This window comes from Euprymna scolopes, chromosome 41, assembly GCF_053919585.1.
Source record: "Euprymna scolopes isolate OS-2025 chromosome 41, ASM5391958v1, whole genome shotgun sequence".
NCBI lineage: Eukaryota > Metazoa > Mollusca > Cephalopoda > Sepiida > Sepiolidae > Euprymna > Euprymna scolopes.
In genome coordinates this window covers 60,853,015-60,870,755 of record NC_136522.1, presented here as the reverse complement: position 1 = coordinate 60,870,755, position 17,741 = coordinate 60,853,015, and the positions used below count along the sequence as shown (strand labels likewise).

At 32.8% G+C, this 17,741-nt stretch overlaps 1 protein-coding gene across 5 annotated transcripts in view; it reads left to right on the top strand.

Moving 5' to 3' along the window:
* Positions 1 to 17,517, top strand: part of LOC145266532 (PDZ and LIM domain protein 7-like) — a 268,765-nt gene extending 251,248 nt beyond the window's left edge. For all 5 annotated transcript variants that reach the window (XM_080122293.1, XM_080122292.1, XM_080122296.1 and 2 more), the window contains 5 exons: positions 871 to 1,147; positions 4,128 to 4,314; positions 10,013 to 10,133; positions 14,570 to 14,685; positions 17,304 to 17,517. In XM_080122293.1, coding sequence (XP_079978419.1) covers positions 871 to 1,147; positions 4,128 to 4,314; positions 10,013 to 10,133; positions 14,570 to 14,685; positions 17,304 to 17,381 — 779 coding nt within the window. In that variant the 3' untranslated portion in view covers positions 17,382 to 17,517. The remainder of the gene's footprint in view (positions 1 to 870; positions 1,148 to 4,127; positions 4,315 to 10,012; positions 10,134 to 14,569; positions 14,686 to 17,303) is intronic.
* Positions 17,518 to 17,741: the final 224 nt, after the last annotated feature.

Sequence of the window (17,741 nt, the reverse complement as noted above, 5' to 3'; positions counted from 1 at the left end):
CCGAATATATGTCAGCCTATGTCATGGTAACATATATTGAGCGAGTTTTAACAGTATTTTATCCAGTTCCATTTACACGTGTTTATAGCTAGTAGTCGTCTGGACGAAGGAGAAAGAAAATGCTAAGTCTTCAATGAATTTACGTTTTTTCATGGGTGTGTGTCGGCGTATCAACAAGAGCACTTCTGCAGCATGATAAAGAATGTCGTTTGGGTACCGCACGTGGAAACAAATGGGAGTTAGAAGGTCGTCGGGTTAGCTTGTTGTACTCCCGTTCAGCCTGGAGCCAAAGGCCCAGGCTAATGTCTGCTGCCAGCTTAAGCCAGTGAGAAAGAGGGGTAAGAGTTTCAGATTTTGCCTTTTATGTACATGTCACATGATTGGGAGCTGGCTCGTGATTGGACAAGCCAGAGAGAAAATGGATTTCAAATCTCGAGCCACAAGAATTAGCTCCTGCCTGTGATTGTAGTTTCAGCTGCTACAAACAACTTATCAGTATCTGCCATGAACCTAACTATTTTTATTATTATATTTCATATTTGCAGAAAAAATTGGAGGAAAAGTTTTATATATATATATATATATATATATATATAATCAATAAATAGATGGACTCGTGTAAATTCCCTTTTAATGTCATAGTTTATGATGAACAAAAACTACAACTTGATATCTTTACCTGCAGTAAATTGAGCTATATTTATTTTAAATTATTTTTATTATTATATTTCATATTTACAGAAATATGAATTAAAAAATATTAAGAAAAAAATAACTTTAATTTTTTTTTCCAAAGAACATTCAGCTGCTTTTATTATTTTTTTTTATATTAGTTTGTAAAAAAAATTTTTTTTTTCTTATTTTATCCAGATATCCCTCCTCCACCCATTGCTCCAATGGGCAGGGCACCACCCGCAGCCGCTGTACCATCCCGAGCTCCAATGCCAGCTCGTGCACCAGTCCATGCTCCTGCTCCTGCTCCTGCTCCAGCTCCAGCACCCCCCAGGGTTCCCCTGCCAAGAGCTGCCCCACCAAAACCTACTGGAGTTGGCGCCACCAAAGGCAAAAGAGGTGATGCTGTTTTCCAAACCCAGGATAAACTGGCCGGAAGGATTCCAGTTTGTGCTGCATGCGGAACTCAAATCAGGTTTGTAATATCCAGAAACATTTCCACAGGGGACGAATGAAGGGAGGGTTGTAATTTTTTTCTTTTTTAAACCTGCCACACACTTTGCCAAAGTTTCAGATATAATTTGGTAAGCGTTACAAGTCAGAGTAAAAAACAAAGTCGAAGTAAAAAAAGTCAGAGTAAAAAAAAAGAAAAATTTTGTGTAGTTATTAAAAATGGTTTTATTTTTTGTTAAATACTAGCAGGGACACCTGGCGTTGCCCGGTCGTAAAATATGCTTAGATATGTTATTTTAATTCACGCAGATTTCGTATTTATTATTATGGAATCAATTCTCTGTCGATTATTTCATGTTATATTGTATTCAATATAACGTCATGATTTCCAAAGTACAAAAAAAAAAAAAAAAAAAATTGATTTGGGTGCCATCAGCTAGAATCGAAACCAAAACCAAAATTGATAATGGGGATCATTTAAAAAATTAGTGTAATCATTAAAAAAGAGAGAAAGGAAAGGGCAGAAAAAAAGAAAAAGATTTTTAAAAAATAGGATAGAGGACAAAGATAAGAAATACAGATAGCTATAAAAATATATAAGAGAGTAATATATATATATATATATAAATAATTGCCATGTTTTTGGTGGACAAGAATCAAGCAAGGGCGGGTGGATGGTCCACAGAGATTTATAATTATTTCGATTACTAAAAGAGGAATCAGTTTGAGTTAAAATCTATGTCAACATTATGTGAATAAATTAAATAAATAAAAAATGGCTAACAAATTTGAAATTGAGTTTCTTATGAGAAGATGTTGTGTCTAATGTTGTGTCCAAGAAACTCGAAAATGTAAATTGGGTAAAAATGATTGTGAGGAAAAAAATGCAAGATATAAGTTAAATAACTCGAAAAGAGTTGATGTGTTGTAAAACAAAATAACAAAACCAAACATTGTAAATAAATATTTAAAATATATATATATATATATATATATATATATTTTTTTTAAATATATATAAACAATTTGAAGCATAAGATTTTTTTTCAAAATTACCAGATTTGGCATTCAATAAACCAAAAATCGGTCCATATTTTGTGCTATGTTTGATGTTCATCTTCGTCGCCAACTGTTATGTTTGCAGGTTGAACCAAATAACGTATAAGGCAATACAAATGAAGACTCAACAAACAAAGGTAGATCAATAAGAAGTGTATTAGGAAAAGTATATTTATAGTATATTTACATAATGGTTGTCAAGTAAGAGAGTCTTGGCTGGAGAACATATCTGCTCTCGGCTCGGCCTTCAGTGGCTTCTGGTTAACACACACTCAGACTAACCGAGTCTTGCTATTTATGTATAATATTATCCACATATGTAAATGAGTGGGTGCCACCACAACATTTTATAAAACAACCAAACCAAACATCATATATATAATTTTTTTTATGTATGTATATTCGTATTAAAATCCCTTTTTTCTATTTATTTAAAAAGAAGATACAATCCTCATCTCCAAAATTTCAGAAGAATCTTTTTTATTAAAATAAACTGTTTTGTAAAAAAAATTTTTTTGTTTCGATACTGCAACTGCAATTTTATAACATTTAAGAAAAAAAGGTCTTCGTTTACATCGGTGATCTTTTAAGACAATGCATTTTAGGTAAAAACATTAGTACATACGTATGTGTCATGTTTAAATTAGTATAAATTCAAAAAATTACGAAAAATAACTAAGTAGAAAAATAATTACCAGTAAAAAAAAAAAAAAATTATCGAATTATTGAGTTTTATCATGTTTTAATGTGGAAGAGTTGCATGTCCCATTCAGTATGAAAAACAAGGAAGATAACCCTTAAGAGTCCGCCATTCTTAAACAAAGTTTGTCAGAACTTAATTGTGGAGGATTTTTTTTTTTTTTTTTTTTAAATACATGCAGCACATCTACTGGATCATTTTTTTTTTTTTTTTTTTTTTGTTTTTTTTTTTTGTTTTTTTATGACTGTTTGGAATTTATACCAATTTCACCATAACATGTAAGTACTAATGTTTTTTATCTGAAATGCATTCGTTTCAAATATCACAAACATAAACAAGCACCAAAAAAATATATTTGGTTATAGTCAGCCAACATACTTCCTAACTTCTGGCATAGTGCTACCGGACGTGGTGACAAGGAAAATAAGTCCCTTCACTTTTATTGTTCTTCAGTATTTCTTATTGTGAATCGATTCATTGAAATAAAATATAAGAAAAAGACATTATTGAAAAATTGAACAAAATTATATAGATAAAAATAACACAGGTTTTATTTGCACTTTTAATAACAAAATTTTTTTTTAATTTTTTATTTTATTTGAAATTTTATAAGAAATATGTTTATGAAATCATATAAATATTTTGTTGTTTTTTTTTTTTAATTTTAAAAATAAAATTTTTATTTGAATTTATATAATAAATATATGTTAATGAAATTATAAAAATATTTTGTTTTTTTATAAATTTTTAAAAAAATTTTATTTGAATTTATATAATAAATATATGTTAATGAAATTATAAAAATATTTTGTTTTTTTTATAAATTTAAAAAAAAAATTTATTTGAATTTATATAATAAATATATGTTAATGAAATTATAAAAATATTTTGTTTTTTTTATAAATTTTTAAAAGAATTCTATTTGAATTTATATAATAAATATATGTTAATGAAATTATAAAAATATTTTGTTTTTTTATAAATTTTTAAAAGAATTCTATTTGAATTTATATCATAAATATATGTTAATGAAAGTATAAAAATATGGGAAAAACGTAATAAAATAATAAAAAAAAAAGTATGTGCATAGGGGAGATATATGTGTGACAGAAAAAATGCAAAGGAACTGATTTGCCTTGTCACCACTTCCAGTAGCACTATGCTGGAAGGTAGGAAGTACATTAGTTGACTATAACCATAACCAAATATTGAAATCTAATTAATAAATAAATTTTTCTTTCAGAGGTCCTTTCGTGTTGGCCATGGGTAAATCTTGGTGTCCAGACCACTTTGTCTGTGCCAACCCCAATTGTGGTATCAGGTTGTACGACATTGGATTCGTAGAGGAAGCTGGCTACCTGTATTGTGAGAAGGACTACGAACAGTTCTTTGCTCCTCATTGCGCAAAATGTTCTTTGGTCATCGTTGGGGTAAGGCTTTTTAAATTATTCCCCCTATGAATTAGTGATGATTCCAATATGTTTCCAGATTCCATTACAATTACAGACTCTGATTTTGATTCTTTTTAAATCTCTAAATATTTAGCTACATTTTTTTTTTTTTTTAATTGAGGGGGAGGTTACATTTTGTAAATACTAATGCTGGGATGATTAATCGGAATCGGGAATCAGAAAAATCAGAATTTTGGGGGGTATCGGAATCGGAAAAATTTGAGCCTATTTTCCGATGCCAAAATCAGTTCCTTAAATTATCTTTTTTTATTTGATTTTATTTAAGAAACATCTTCCCCTGGTTGTAGCAATAATAAAATAATAGATATTTATTTATTTTAAACTTCTAGTAAGACTAAAATCTCTATATCTTTACGTTTGAGAAAATATAAGCACACAGAAGATGTACTTTTGACAGTAATCGGGACAAAATAACACTTTTATAGTTAAATATTTAGAGATTTATAAAGAATCGGGGGGGAAAAAAAACATTATGTTGCATCCCTCTGCCTGTTCTACAAGTATTTTAATGGTGAATGCTCTGACGAACTGCAGACACTTGTGCCCCCCACGACGTAGACACCCTAGACAAACCCGACAGGCAGCTAAATCCCACCCCCACACAGTAGAGATCCCTAGGTGTAAAAGATCTTTCTACTCCAGTAGTTTCTTCCCCAGAACCGCTAGACTCTGGAATTTCATTCCAGGTCCCTGCTTCCCTAACTGTACTGACATGCAGAAGTTCAAGTGTAACGTGAACCAACATTTTGCTGCCCAAATCCCAACATAGTGCCCCAGTAGTTGCTGCCCCTGATAGTAGCCCCCTACACCAAAGTGGCAATGTGCCTTGTTTGGGGTGAAAATGTAATAAAAAAAAAAAGAAAAAGATACCCATATAATGTGTATATATTTTCGGAAACATCAAAGTACACTTGTGGGGAATGTTGTTATGTGTGGGCTGGTGAATCTCTGTCCCACTTGAGGGTTCTTCATGAGATGCACACACGTATCTGCAGTTTAATTGACCCCATCCTATCTCCTTCTTTGCAACTTTGCTCTCACAGACGTGATGTTGATAGTCTCAGTCTTTTTTATAAATACTATTATGGCACGTGTTCTTCAGAATTGTCTGATCTATTCCCTGCTTCCTTTGTTCCAGCTCATTTGACTGCTTGATCTAGTGGTCTCCATCAATTTTCTGTTTTTATATCTCATAGTAATACAGCTTCTTATTCCAGCAGCTCTTTTCCAAGAACTTCCAAGTTGTGGAACTCTCCTCCTGCTGACCGTTTTCCTCCTTCTTTTAACAACCTGTATCCTTGAGTGATTTCTGGCTTAGGTAAACTGCAAGCAATGACTATAAAAAAGATAAATGCAAATTTGTATTCTCATAATTCTGCCTAAGCACACGAGGGCTTCACATTTTTAGGTTTCATGCACAGCCAAATAGAATTATCTACAAATAACTCTCCTGTAACAGAGCGTGGACACGCAGACTGCCGAGCCGTGTGTGAAATGATCTCACGATAAGGGAAAAAGAAAAGACTATAAAAAAGAATGCGTGCGTAGACAGGAAAGCATGTGCAAGATAACATTACAGGGTGGAATGATAAAGTTGTCGCCCTAAAGAAAACAACACTACAGCTTTATTTAAAAACTTTTATTAACCCTTATCCCTCCCCAAGTGGCTTCTGGGCCTTGATAAGTGGTGACCTCCATGTAAAAAAAAAAAAAAAAAAAAAAAAAAAAAAAAAATCAATTCAGGTAACTTCATTATGGAGTAGAGCTGACATCTATTCAATGTAGCCACCTTCAGCCTCAATCACCGCCTTGATGCGGGTTTCGGAACGGCTGCGTGCCTTTTTCACAAACATTAGTGGGAGCTCAGCGAATACTCGGATGGCAGCAATCAGGCTGGTTTTGGTGTTGTGGGAAGTCATGTTGGTGATGTTCGCAACGTATGACCAAACACAGTAGTCCAGCAGATTCAGGTCAGGGGAGGAGGAGGAGAGGGGGGGCAGTGAGAGAAGAGTACAAAGTCGTAGCACTCCTTCTGAAGCCAAGCCTGGGTCTTTTTGGACTTGCTGCCACACCAAGAGTCTGCCAACCTGATTGCACCAGGGGATCACCACACTCTTCAGCACATCCAAGTATACTTTGGTGTTGACTTTCAAGCCGACTTCGAATATGTGAGGTGGCATGATGTGGCCCTCACTTGAAATCACACCAAAGATCATGACTGTGGCTGGAAACAAGCATTGAACCATTCAGATTTGCATTTTGAAGGTGCTGGCAATGGTCCTGTTGTCATAACTTGGATCAGTAGTGAGCAGGAGTTGTACAGTGGTGCATCTCCGATCTCGCTCATAGAACATTGTGTCACTTTCAGACATGATAGAAAGCCCTTATTGCTCTTGAAATTTATACACAACTGACCAACTAGTAGATGGTCTGCAACAAGAAAGAAAGCCAGTTTTCATCAAACGGAAATGGAATCATGTTGTCTTTTCTAGGGCGACAATTTTATTGTACCACCCTGTAGAAAAGATGATCATGTTTGAGAGGTCAGACGGAAGAAGCACGATCACGGTTTATTTGGGAAAATATCTGGAAATAAATGTGGTTACAAAAAAAAAAAAAGAAAGAAAAAGGAGTTGAGCTATTGCTTGTCTTATGTTCCTTGCAACGTACTCTGCTACTACGTGTTGGGTCTACGTGTGCAAGGGTGTTATGTTACACTTTCTCTGTCTACCAAAAATCAAACGGAACTTCCATGAACAGTTTCTTTCCAAAAACTTCCCACCTGTGGAACATTACCGCAAGTATGTTTCCCTACAAACTACAACATTTTCAAATCGAATGTTAACAAATATTTGTCAAGTTGTCCTGTGAATTAATCAAAGTTCTTAATCCATCGTCCAACAAAGCATCTCGCTAAACGTATCCTCAAGTGACTTTTGACCTTAATTACCTGCTAACAATTGGGATATATATATATATATATATATATATATATATATATATATAAATAAAGAGAGAAATGCAAAACCAAAATATATGCTGAATATTGCATCTATATTAAATGACCTCCAAAAATAAAACTTAATATACTACTCGGGGGGGGGGGGGGCTACCCGGCGTTGCCCAGGCACTTGCAGGTATGTGTGTTTGGGGGGGGGTAAAGAAGAACAAAAAGGAAACTTAACCCTGTTTAAATATTAAAAAAAAAAAAAAACGATAAAAAACAGCGATTTTAAAAATGGAAAAAAAAGTGGAGGGGGGAGGGGCTTAGTGACAGGTCGGCTCAAACTCGGAGCCTTGAGGCCCATAGGCTGAGCCTGAACACCTGCACTACAGCGACAGTCAATGTAAGAGCGATTAAAAGGTGAATGTCAGACATCACGCTATTCCGCAGTTTTTAATGAGGTCAGATCGTTTTACTTCGGGATAGTTGACGGTGACTGTTACATCCGGTTGGAATCCGGTTTTTATACTGAAAAGTGAAACCAATATGCAGTGATCCGAATATGTGGAATATTTATCTTTTCAAAGTCGGGCAAATTAAATAGGCAGGCGACCCCCATTGTTAACTTGTACATATTATGATTTAGATGTGATATAACAAGTTTTAAGAAGAAGCGACACCCACAAGAAAGTGTTGGAAAAAAGCCTTTCTCGGACATATACGAAAACGCACGCACACACACAAACAAACATTTTCCCTTTTATATATATAGATGACTGAAATTTTGGGAATATTTGTTGATTTATTTAATCTATAAAATATTCCATTTGTTCCTTAGTTAATTTAATAATACAATTTTTGAAAGCCCAACTGCTTCAAAAAAGGACAAGTTTTGCAAAATTTAGCTTTAAAAAGGTTAATTTGGCAACACTGGACAAGAATATGAGAGTGACCTCCCTTTTAATGTATCTTCGTTTTCGAATATCATTATAAAAATATATGAATGATCATTGTTATCATGGTGGGAAATTAACTTGTAATTTCAATGTGCAGCTGTTCTTTTACTAAAGAAAGAAGTCAGTGAAATGTTATGTAAAAAAGAGAACATTCAAAATAAACAGAGCAAAAATCATTGTCTGCCAAGAGGTGCTGGACTGAAGGAGTAAATTAAAGATTGGCTCTTACAACATGATTTAATTATTTGTATTGGATTATTTAGCACAGTGTTTCTTTATGAGTATTTATTTACTTATTAAAATAAAATAGACTGTTTAAAAAAAATTTTTTTTCACAAAAATGGAAGATAAAAATTCGGGTTTGTATTACTGTACACATAGATTCGAAAAAGTTGTCAAAAAACAAATATATAATGAATAGATGTTATCAAAGGCAAGATAATTACTTTTCTACCAAACTGGATATATTTTTCGTGTTTTTATTCAATGTAACATGTTTATCCGTGCGAAAAGCATACAGTGTTTACCGATGTATTGGAAAATTCAAAATGGCGCCCGACTCTCTTTAACACGGTAAGTTCGGGAAAAGGTGTTATAAATAATAAACTAGACAAAATACTGTTAGAAATTCGCTCAATATATGTTACCATGACATAAGTTGACATATATTCAGTGTTTTTTTAATAGTATTTTGTCTAGTTTATTATTTATAACACCTTTTCCCGAACTTAGCGTGTTAGAGAGAGTCAGGCGCCATTTTGAATTTTCCAATACATCGGTAAACACTGTATGCTTTTCTAGCTGAATAAACATGTTACATTGAATAAAAACACAAAAAATATATCCACTTAGGTAGAAAAGTAACTTATCTTGCCTTTGATAACATTTATTTGTTATATATTTGTTTCTTAACAACTTTTTCGAATCTGTGTACAGTAATACAAACCCAAAAATTCTTCTGTATTTATTTTAATAAGTGTAATTCAAAATAAGTACCAAATATTTGAATTTTCAAAAAGGTTGCACCAATATTATGTTTTCTCTTCTAAAATATCCCATTGTCACAGGTTCACAAAAATAGAAGCCGTTTGTGAAAATTAAGATAGTTCCGATTTTTGTGATTTTCTTTTTTCTTTAAATCTAATTTGACGTCCGTCAGCTAATAATGTTAACATTCTGATTCTTCATTTTTCTTTAAATAAAAAATATTAAAATTAGTTAAAAAAAAACAAACTAGCTGGCATCACCCTATTCCACAAATTAAAGTTTTTTGGGAGTGGTTATTTAGAATTACACTTAATACAAAAATACAGAAAATCTCCCTGCTGCGCATACCTGTCATGGATCAGAGATGTCATATTCCAAAAATCACATAAATTGATCAAGTAGTTTTCTTTTATTAAGAAAATCAAATTTTATGAGGAAAAGAGACAGGGGGAGGGATACATTATTTTAAATTATGCCAAAATTCAATTCGACTGCAGAGATTGTCTTTGTATTCAAAATAATTAAATTTTTAATGGCTAAAAATTGTAAAATTTGATTTTCATAATTAAAAAAAGAACCTACTTGATCAATTTACATGATTTTTGGAATATTACATCTTCATTCCATGACGAGTTAGTTTATTTTTGTATTTTTTTTAATCATGTGTAATTCTAAATAAGCACCCTTTCTTTTTCTAATATGAAACACTATATCAATATTTAGAAAATCCAACGTCAACAAAGAATCTTCATTTTTTTTTTTTTTTCAGGAATGCGTGAATGCTGTGAACACAACGTTCCATCCTCAATGCTTTGTCTGCGTTCAATGCAAAAAGCCGATGGGAAATAGCAGCTTCCATGTTGAAGACGGAGACTACTATTGCGATAACGGTAAGTTTTTCCCATGCACAGAATCCCTCCATTTTCTTTTTTCTTAGTGCTTGTGTATTATAATTGGATATCAAAAAAAAAAAAAAAAAAAAAATTGCATTTGAAGTAAAAATGACAAAATTAGTAAAAAATACAAAAAAAAAAAAATGATTGAGTAAAAATAAAATTTACCAAATTACAATTGTACATTATAATTGGATATCCCCCCCAAAAAAAAAAAATTTATTGGTCCACCATTTTCTAATTTGAAATAGTGGAAGTTAAATCATCAAATAAATCTACTAGAACTAATTTTTTTTTTTTTTTTTTTTTTTTTTTTGCAAAAAATAAATAAATAAAAACATCGTTGTATGATTTATTTATTTTATCTGCGGACTATTATCCCCATCTTTATAGTTGTTGTTTCACGACGTTTCGGCCAACTATTCCTCTGGCCTTCATCAGGTGGCAAACTGCGACAGGATAGGAAAGCTGAGTCTCTTAACTATATCGCGAGTAATTACTGCCTTCCATAGTTGTTGTCCCACCACCAACTAATCATCTAGCCTGCTTTTGGGTAGGATTGAAACCACTATCTTCAAACAATGCTCACCTGGAACTGTAGAGACTCCACTCTATCCCCCGCACTACACATCCCGTTGAATTTCTACGGTTTCAGGTGAGCATCGTCTGAAGATAGCAGCTTCAATCCTACCCAAAGCTGACCAGAGGATTAGTTGGCCAAAACGGGAAGAGATGGCAACAACTATGGAAGGCAGTAATATTCAGCATTCCTGTAGCGTCATGGTTAACCACCTGACGAAGGCCAGAGGAAGAGTTGGTTGAAACTACTCATCTAAAAGAATTCCAATAATTAAATAATCGTTATATTGATCTGCCATTTTCCAGTTTGAAATAGTGAAACAAGGGGAGATAAGTTAGTTTGTCATGCAAAGTTTGTCACAATAGAGTAAACAATTAAAACTGCATTTTTTTAATGAATTTTATTTTTTTTCTTGTAATTATTTTTCTTCTCCAGTTTTTTTGTAAGTTTTTAATTTTTTTTTATTAACTTCGACCCGACACATAATTAAGTAACAGTGCTTTTATTTCAAATGCATTTTTTTTTCATGTCTGATTAATAATCCACAAACACCTTATCTGTTTGCCATATTATTTATGTAGATGGAAATCTCATGTTTGAGTGTAAATTATTACCTTTCACAAAAAGAAAACGGAGATCATCCAATCTGCAAAGATGGTGATTAATCTGAAAGCTGGTAAGGCAGAAGAATTCTGACTTCATTCATTTTAAAATGAACTTTTTCAAAATTGAATTGTCAATCTGTCGACTAAAACTGCAATTTAAAATGAAAATAAAGAAAAAAGACGTTCTATTTATTTATAACTAGCAGGGAGACCTATATAGATATCGGTTAGCTACAACTTTTCAGGAAGTTTTATAAGAATCCAAGGCATCAATTTTTTTTTTAATAAGCACAAAAATGTCAATTTTAGCCATTTTAACCCAAAAGGCATTCTATTACTTTTTTAGTCATATCATGTTTAATGTTTGTACAAAATTTCAAAAAATTCCAAGTTATTGAGAAAAGTGCGGACAGACGAACAGACAAGGGTGAATTTACAGGACCACCCTTCTTTTGTCGGGGGAACCAATAACAAAAAAACAAATAGTACCTAGATAATTGTCAGGTCTCAAATAGTAACATATCCAAAAATTACAGAAAATGATGAGGTAGAAAAATAATTATGAAAACCTGTTTTCGATAAAGTTTAGATGGAGAATGAATTTTGTCCGACATTTTGAATTACTTTCGTCGCATGACATAAACAATAGAACTTAATTATCTCCCCTGACAACTTATCTCTTTTTTTTAGTATGCATACTATAGTGATTTTGCTTCCTTTCACAAATTTCTTCTTTCATCAATAATTATTTTTCTACCTAATCGTTTTTCACAATTTTTGGATATGTTACTATTTGAGACCTGACAATTATGTAGATACTATTCGATATTTTTTCGCTTGTATAATATAGAAGCACCTAAGTAAATAATAATGCAAATATCAAGAAGTTTCATTAGAAAACTCTAAAAAACAAAACCGTCAAAATCAAGGACTACTAAATATAGCAATATTTTGTTTGATTTTCGATTTTTAAGCGATTATCGTGACTTATATATATTTTTATTGTCATCGAAATCCGTGAGATCGCCATGGAGGAAGTTTCACACATACCTCCATGCAGTGACTTAGTCGAAAATATATGTTATTCTACATTGCACTATAGAGAACCTACTGTTTCTTTTATAAAATTTATGTAAACATCTTTCTGGTTAACATAAAAAAAAAGTTTTTTTTTAAAACCTAAGAAATTTACATGTGTGGTTTGAACCTATAGACCATATCATGCAGAAAAAAAACCGTAAATTTTCAAGTCTTATAAAATTCTTTGCAGTTAATGAAAAAAAAAAAAAATTAAGTAATTGAACTTACAGACCACATCCTGCAAAAAAAACAAAAAAAAAACGCTATCAACTTACTCACAGTAGAATTTTAACAGCTTGTTGTTCTATCATTGTTGCTAAGTGACAACATGGAAAAAAATGGCTTTATTGATGATAGATAAATTAAAATAATGGTTTCGATTATGGGTAATTATCGGGGGGGGGGTATTCAGAGACAAAATTTAACTAAGACCACTCCCAGACTTATACATTAAAGTTCTGTAAATTTTAAAGAAACTCTGTTCAGTCATTTCAGAATCTATAAGGAACTCTCTCTTTCACACACACACACATAGAGAAAATTGCATTTATATAATTGTAGAGATATATTTAGTCAACAAGTAATTTTATAGTAAGAAGACAAATAATATTTGTTTTAAAAAGAATTGTTACAATTTTCATTGTAGAGACTTACTCACTTTCTTTGCAATATTATTATTATTATTATTATTATTATTATGACTACTAGTAGTAGTGTTAATATTACCAGTTGTAAATTTTCACTTTAACTGCAACACTCCCTTTTAAAATGACTTTTATAAGTTTTCATACCTGAAAACCTAAAAAAAAACAAAAAAAACTGAAAACGAATATCACATTCAAATTTGGGACAGAAGTAGTTCTCTAGATATTAAGACATTTTTTCTCATGTATTACTTAATTAATTTCAGTGGCCTTCGACATTCTTTACATGAGGAGGAGGTGTTTTGTAACCTGCATGCGCATTAGTACTTATTCAAATGGGAGGGGGGGGCGCATGGCTGCCAGTGTAAACGTAAGGGATTGGTTAATAAGTCTTAATATCCAGAAAACTACTTGTCTCTTCCAAATTTAAATGGGATATTCATTTACAACATACCCGAAAACCTACAAAAGTCGCCAATTTAAATGAGTACTGAGTTACGGTTAAAATAAGTAGTATTAGTAATAGCAGTACAAACGAAACATTTATAAACTCGTTGACAGATAGAATCAAGTGATAAAGAGCACAGGTCATTATTGTTATGAATTTTGGGATTATTCTGAACTTTCAAAAACAGTTCTTAATTTTCAAGTTGAAATTTTGATTATAGTTAGTTAACATACTTAACTTCTGGCATGGCTATTACCGGAAGTTGTGACAAGGCAAATCAGTTCCTTCATTTATTACTTAAACGTCTATATTTCCTTTGTGTATATACTCTTTTTTATTACGTTTTTTTTTTTTTTTTTTTTTTAAATCATTGAAAAAAATTTTTCAGCCTTATTTTAATTAAGAATTATTGAACTTAGTTTTTTTTTTGTTTCTTTTCTTAAGAATTATTTAAAACACTTTTTGCACTCTTTATAAACAGAATTATTGAAAACATTTTCTTTAAATCTTTTAAAACTATTTTGGGAATAATATGTATTGGATACATTTTTTATGATGTTTGAAATTTTGTTATTCTGATTTCAATAATTTTATCTTTATACTTCCATAAACATTTATTATAGATTCAAATAAAAAAACTTTAAAATTATAAAAAAGTTTTTTTATAGTTTTAAAAAGTTTTTTATAATTTCATAAACATATATTTCTTATAAAATTTAAAATAAAATAACTTTTATTTTTTAATTTTGTTATTAAAAGTGTAAATAAAGACTAATTGTGTTATTTTTATCTTTTTATAATTTTATTAATTTTTATTGTATACTTTTTCAATAATGTCCTATAATTTTATTTCAATAAATCGCTTCACAATAGAAATACTGAAGAACAATAAAAGTGAAGGAACTGATTTGCCTCGTCACCGCTTCCGGTAGCAGCCAAGCTAGAAGTGACGAAATACATTAGCTGGCTATAACCGAATTTTTAAATCTGCAAAACTTTTGCACCAACCTGACATTTTGTAAATGTTAATTTCTCTCTCTTTTTTTTTTTTTTTTTTTTTTTTAAATCCTCTCCAGATTGGAAGGCGCAGTTTCAAGCTGTCTGCTTTGGATGTAAATACGAGATTGATCCTGGAGATCGCTGGGTCGAGGCTTTGGACCATAGTTATCATTCAGATTGCTTTACTTGTACTGTAAGTATATTCAACCACCATTCTCATTTGCTATTCCTGGTGCTATGAGATCAGGCTGTCTGAAGATATTGGCTTCCTGGCTTAAATGTACCAAAAAATTGATATTTTTTTTTCTTTACTCTTTTTTTTTTTTTCTACACAGTGATCACCACTTATCAAGGCCCGGAAGCCACTCAGGGATAAGGGTTATTGCAAGTACATTACGTTAGTGTAGAGATTTGATGAAGTGTTTACTTAAGGGGGCGGTTCATTAGGAATTTGTTAACATTGGACTTGCAAAACTCAATCATGTTCTGCAAAAACCCTATGAAGACATAAAGAACTTGATGCATAGAAATCTTTTGCCAAAATGATTGAACTCCCTATCACAAATGATTACGTTTCCAACCCGTTTCCCAGACCAGCGAGAACAACACGTATCACTTCCAGATCTGTTAATGACCACAGTTCCCGATGATTATATAACGAATGCCAACAGCCCACTTGGGAATGCTGATAATGGTTGAAATCGCCCTAAACTCTAGAGCCAAAACTGAAGAGCCATTGCTCAAAACAACGAGATATTATAAAAAGGCTGACTGGGAAGCTATCAAGGATCTCATTAGTGACGCCCCATGGTGAAATATCTTTTCACTTCCTGCTGAACAGTGTGCAAATGAGACTACTGAATGGTTCAAAACAGCAATTGAAGCACATGTTCCCACGCGGAAATTTTATAACAAGCCGCACTCTCCCCAATGGTTTACTTCTACTCGTGCAGCTGCCATTGCGCAGAGGCAGCATGCGTACTGCAGATTTAACCGACATAAGTTCAGTTCAAACAGACAGAAGTATATAGAAGCCAGAAATAACTGTAAGAAAGAAATAGCGACAGCTAAGAGAGAATTTACTGAAACCACCAAAAAACACATAAATTAGGAACTCATGACTTCTGGAAAATCTGCAACAGTGTATTAAATAATAGGCAATCAACAATTCCCCGACAATCCAACAATCACGAGGTTGTTTGCTCAGCAACCGAGAAGGCTAACATGCTTGCCAGTCGGTTTGCCTCCAACTCCACACTGGACCCTTCTAACCACCTTCTCCCTGACTTTCCTTTGCAGACAGATGCCATGCTAGATGATTTGAGAATCACCCCTGCTCAGGTGCATGCTACCATAAAAAACCTTGATACTTCAAAAATATGTGGACCTGATCTCATCCCGGCTGTGCTATTAAAAAAGTGCTCCGCCAAAATAGCTCCAGTTCTCTCCAAACTCTACAACAAATGCCTTTATGAATCTTGCTTTCCAGACTGCTGGAAAACTGATTCTGTGGTACCAGTTTTCAAGAATTCTGGCAAAAGAACTGACCCATTAGCCTCCTCCCACTTTTCGCCAAAATATTTGAGTCCATAATTAACCAAGCTCTAGTCCATCACCTTACAGATGCTAAACTTTTGATTGACCAACAGTATAGATTTAGGCAAACCCATTCCACATCAGACATCCTAACTGTAATCTCTGAACGTATATACCATTCACTGGACAAAGCAGGGGAGGGTAGAGCGGTAGCTCTAGATATATCTAAGGCTTTTGACAGGATATGGCATGAGCGTCTCCTCAGGAAAATTAGATCATACGGTATCACTGGAGAATACTAAACATAGTTAAATCCTTCTTAGATAAGAGAAAAATCCAGGTTGTCCTCGACAGTCGTACATCTAAACAATATGATATAAATGCGTGAGTGCCTCAGGGGTCTATCCTTGGACCTCTATTATTCCTAATATTCATAAATTACCTTCCCGACAAAATTGTCTGTGAGATGGGTATATATGCTGATGACACCACACTTTATAACAGGCATGACAGGAAAACAAATGAACACATATCCAAGGAAATGGCAGAAACACTAGAGGATGACCTTCAATCTGTAGTAGAATGGGGACAAAAATGGATGGTCGCATTCAATGCTGCCAAGACTATGCTTGTTTCCTTCAATAACTACAAGAAACATTCTCTACCACCAATAGCAATGGCCAGTGACTCTTTATCTGAAAGTATATCTTTTAAACTCCTTGGTCTAATGTTCACAGGAAACATGAGCTGGAACAATTACATTGAAGGCATTGCCAGGACCGTTGCAAGGAAGGTAGACTCTCTCTACCGTGCTAGAAAACTACTGACACCTGAAAGTATCCTGTACCTCGATAAGGCCACCATTCGCCCATGTATGAAGTATTGTTGTCATATTTGGGCTGGTGCATCTGCTACTAGTCTCTCGCTCCTAGACAAGGTTCAAAAGAGAGTCGCCAATCTGATAGGTTGTGAACTGTCATCTAAGCTTCAACCTCTGTCTCATCGACGAAATATTGCATCCCTTTGCCTGTTCTACAAGTATTTTAATAGTGAATGCTCTGACGAACTGCAAGCACTTGTGCCCCCACAACGTAAAATATATATATTAAAATTATATATAAAAAATATATATATATATATATATATATATATATATATGATTGGGACCAATGGTAGGGACAGGTATTACATGTATATGTTCATAGCCACAACTAAAATTAAATGTATTTATTTTTGTTTTATTTTTAATGTATTTATTTTTGTTTTATTTTTCAGTCTTGTCACACTAGTCTGGAGGGGCAGCCATTTTATGCCAAGGGAGGTAAACCCTACTGCAAGAAACACGCCCGATAAAAAAAGATGATTTTTAAAAACTTGTTTAATGGCTTATTTTATTATTTTTTTTTAATATATATATATCAAGACTAAATAAATGTTAATTAATAAAATAATACAAAAATTGTTGGTTGACTCCCTTTCCCATGAATTACTCCCTCCCCCTGCCCCGAAGAGAGAAAACAAATTATTGGTGCTGCTTTCATATGCTACAATATGTTCAGACAATTCTAGGACAAAATGTACAAAAAGAAAATATCTATTAAGGAGGTTTGGATGCGCTTCCTTAAGCAACTCTCCCCTTTTTCTCCCCTCTCAAAAGGGGATGAGTGAGAAGAGAGAAAAAAAAAAGTTCTGCAAATTTATGGCTGTAGTCTT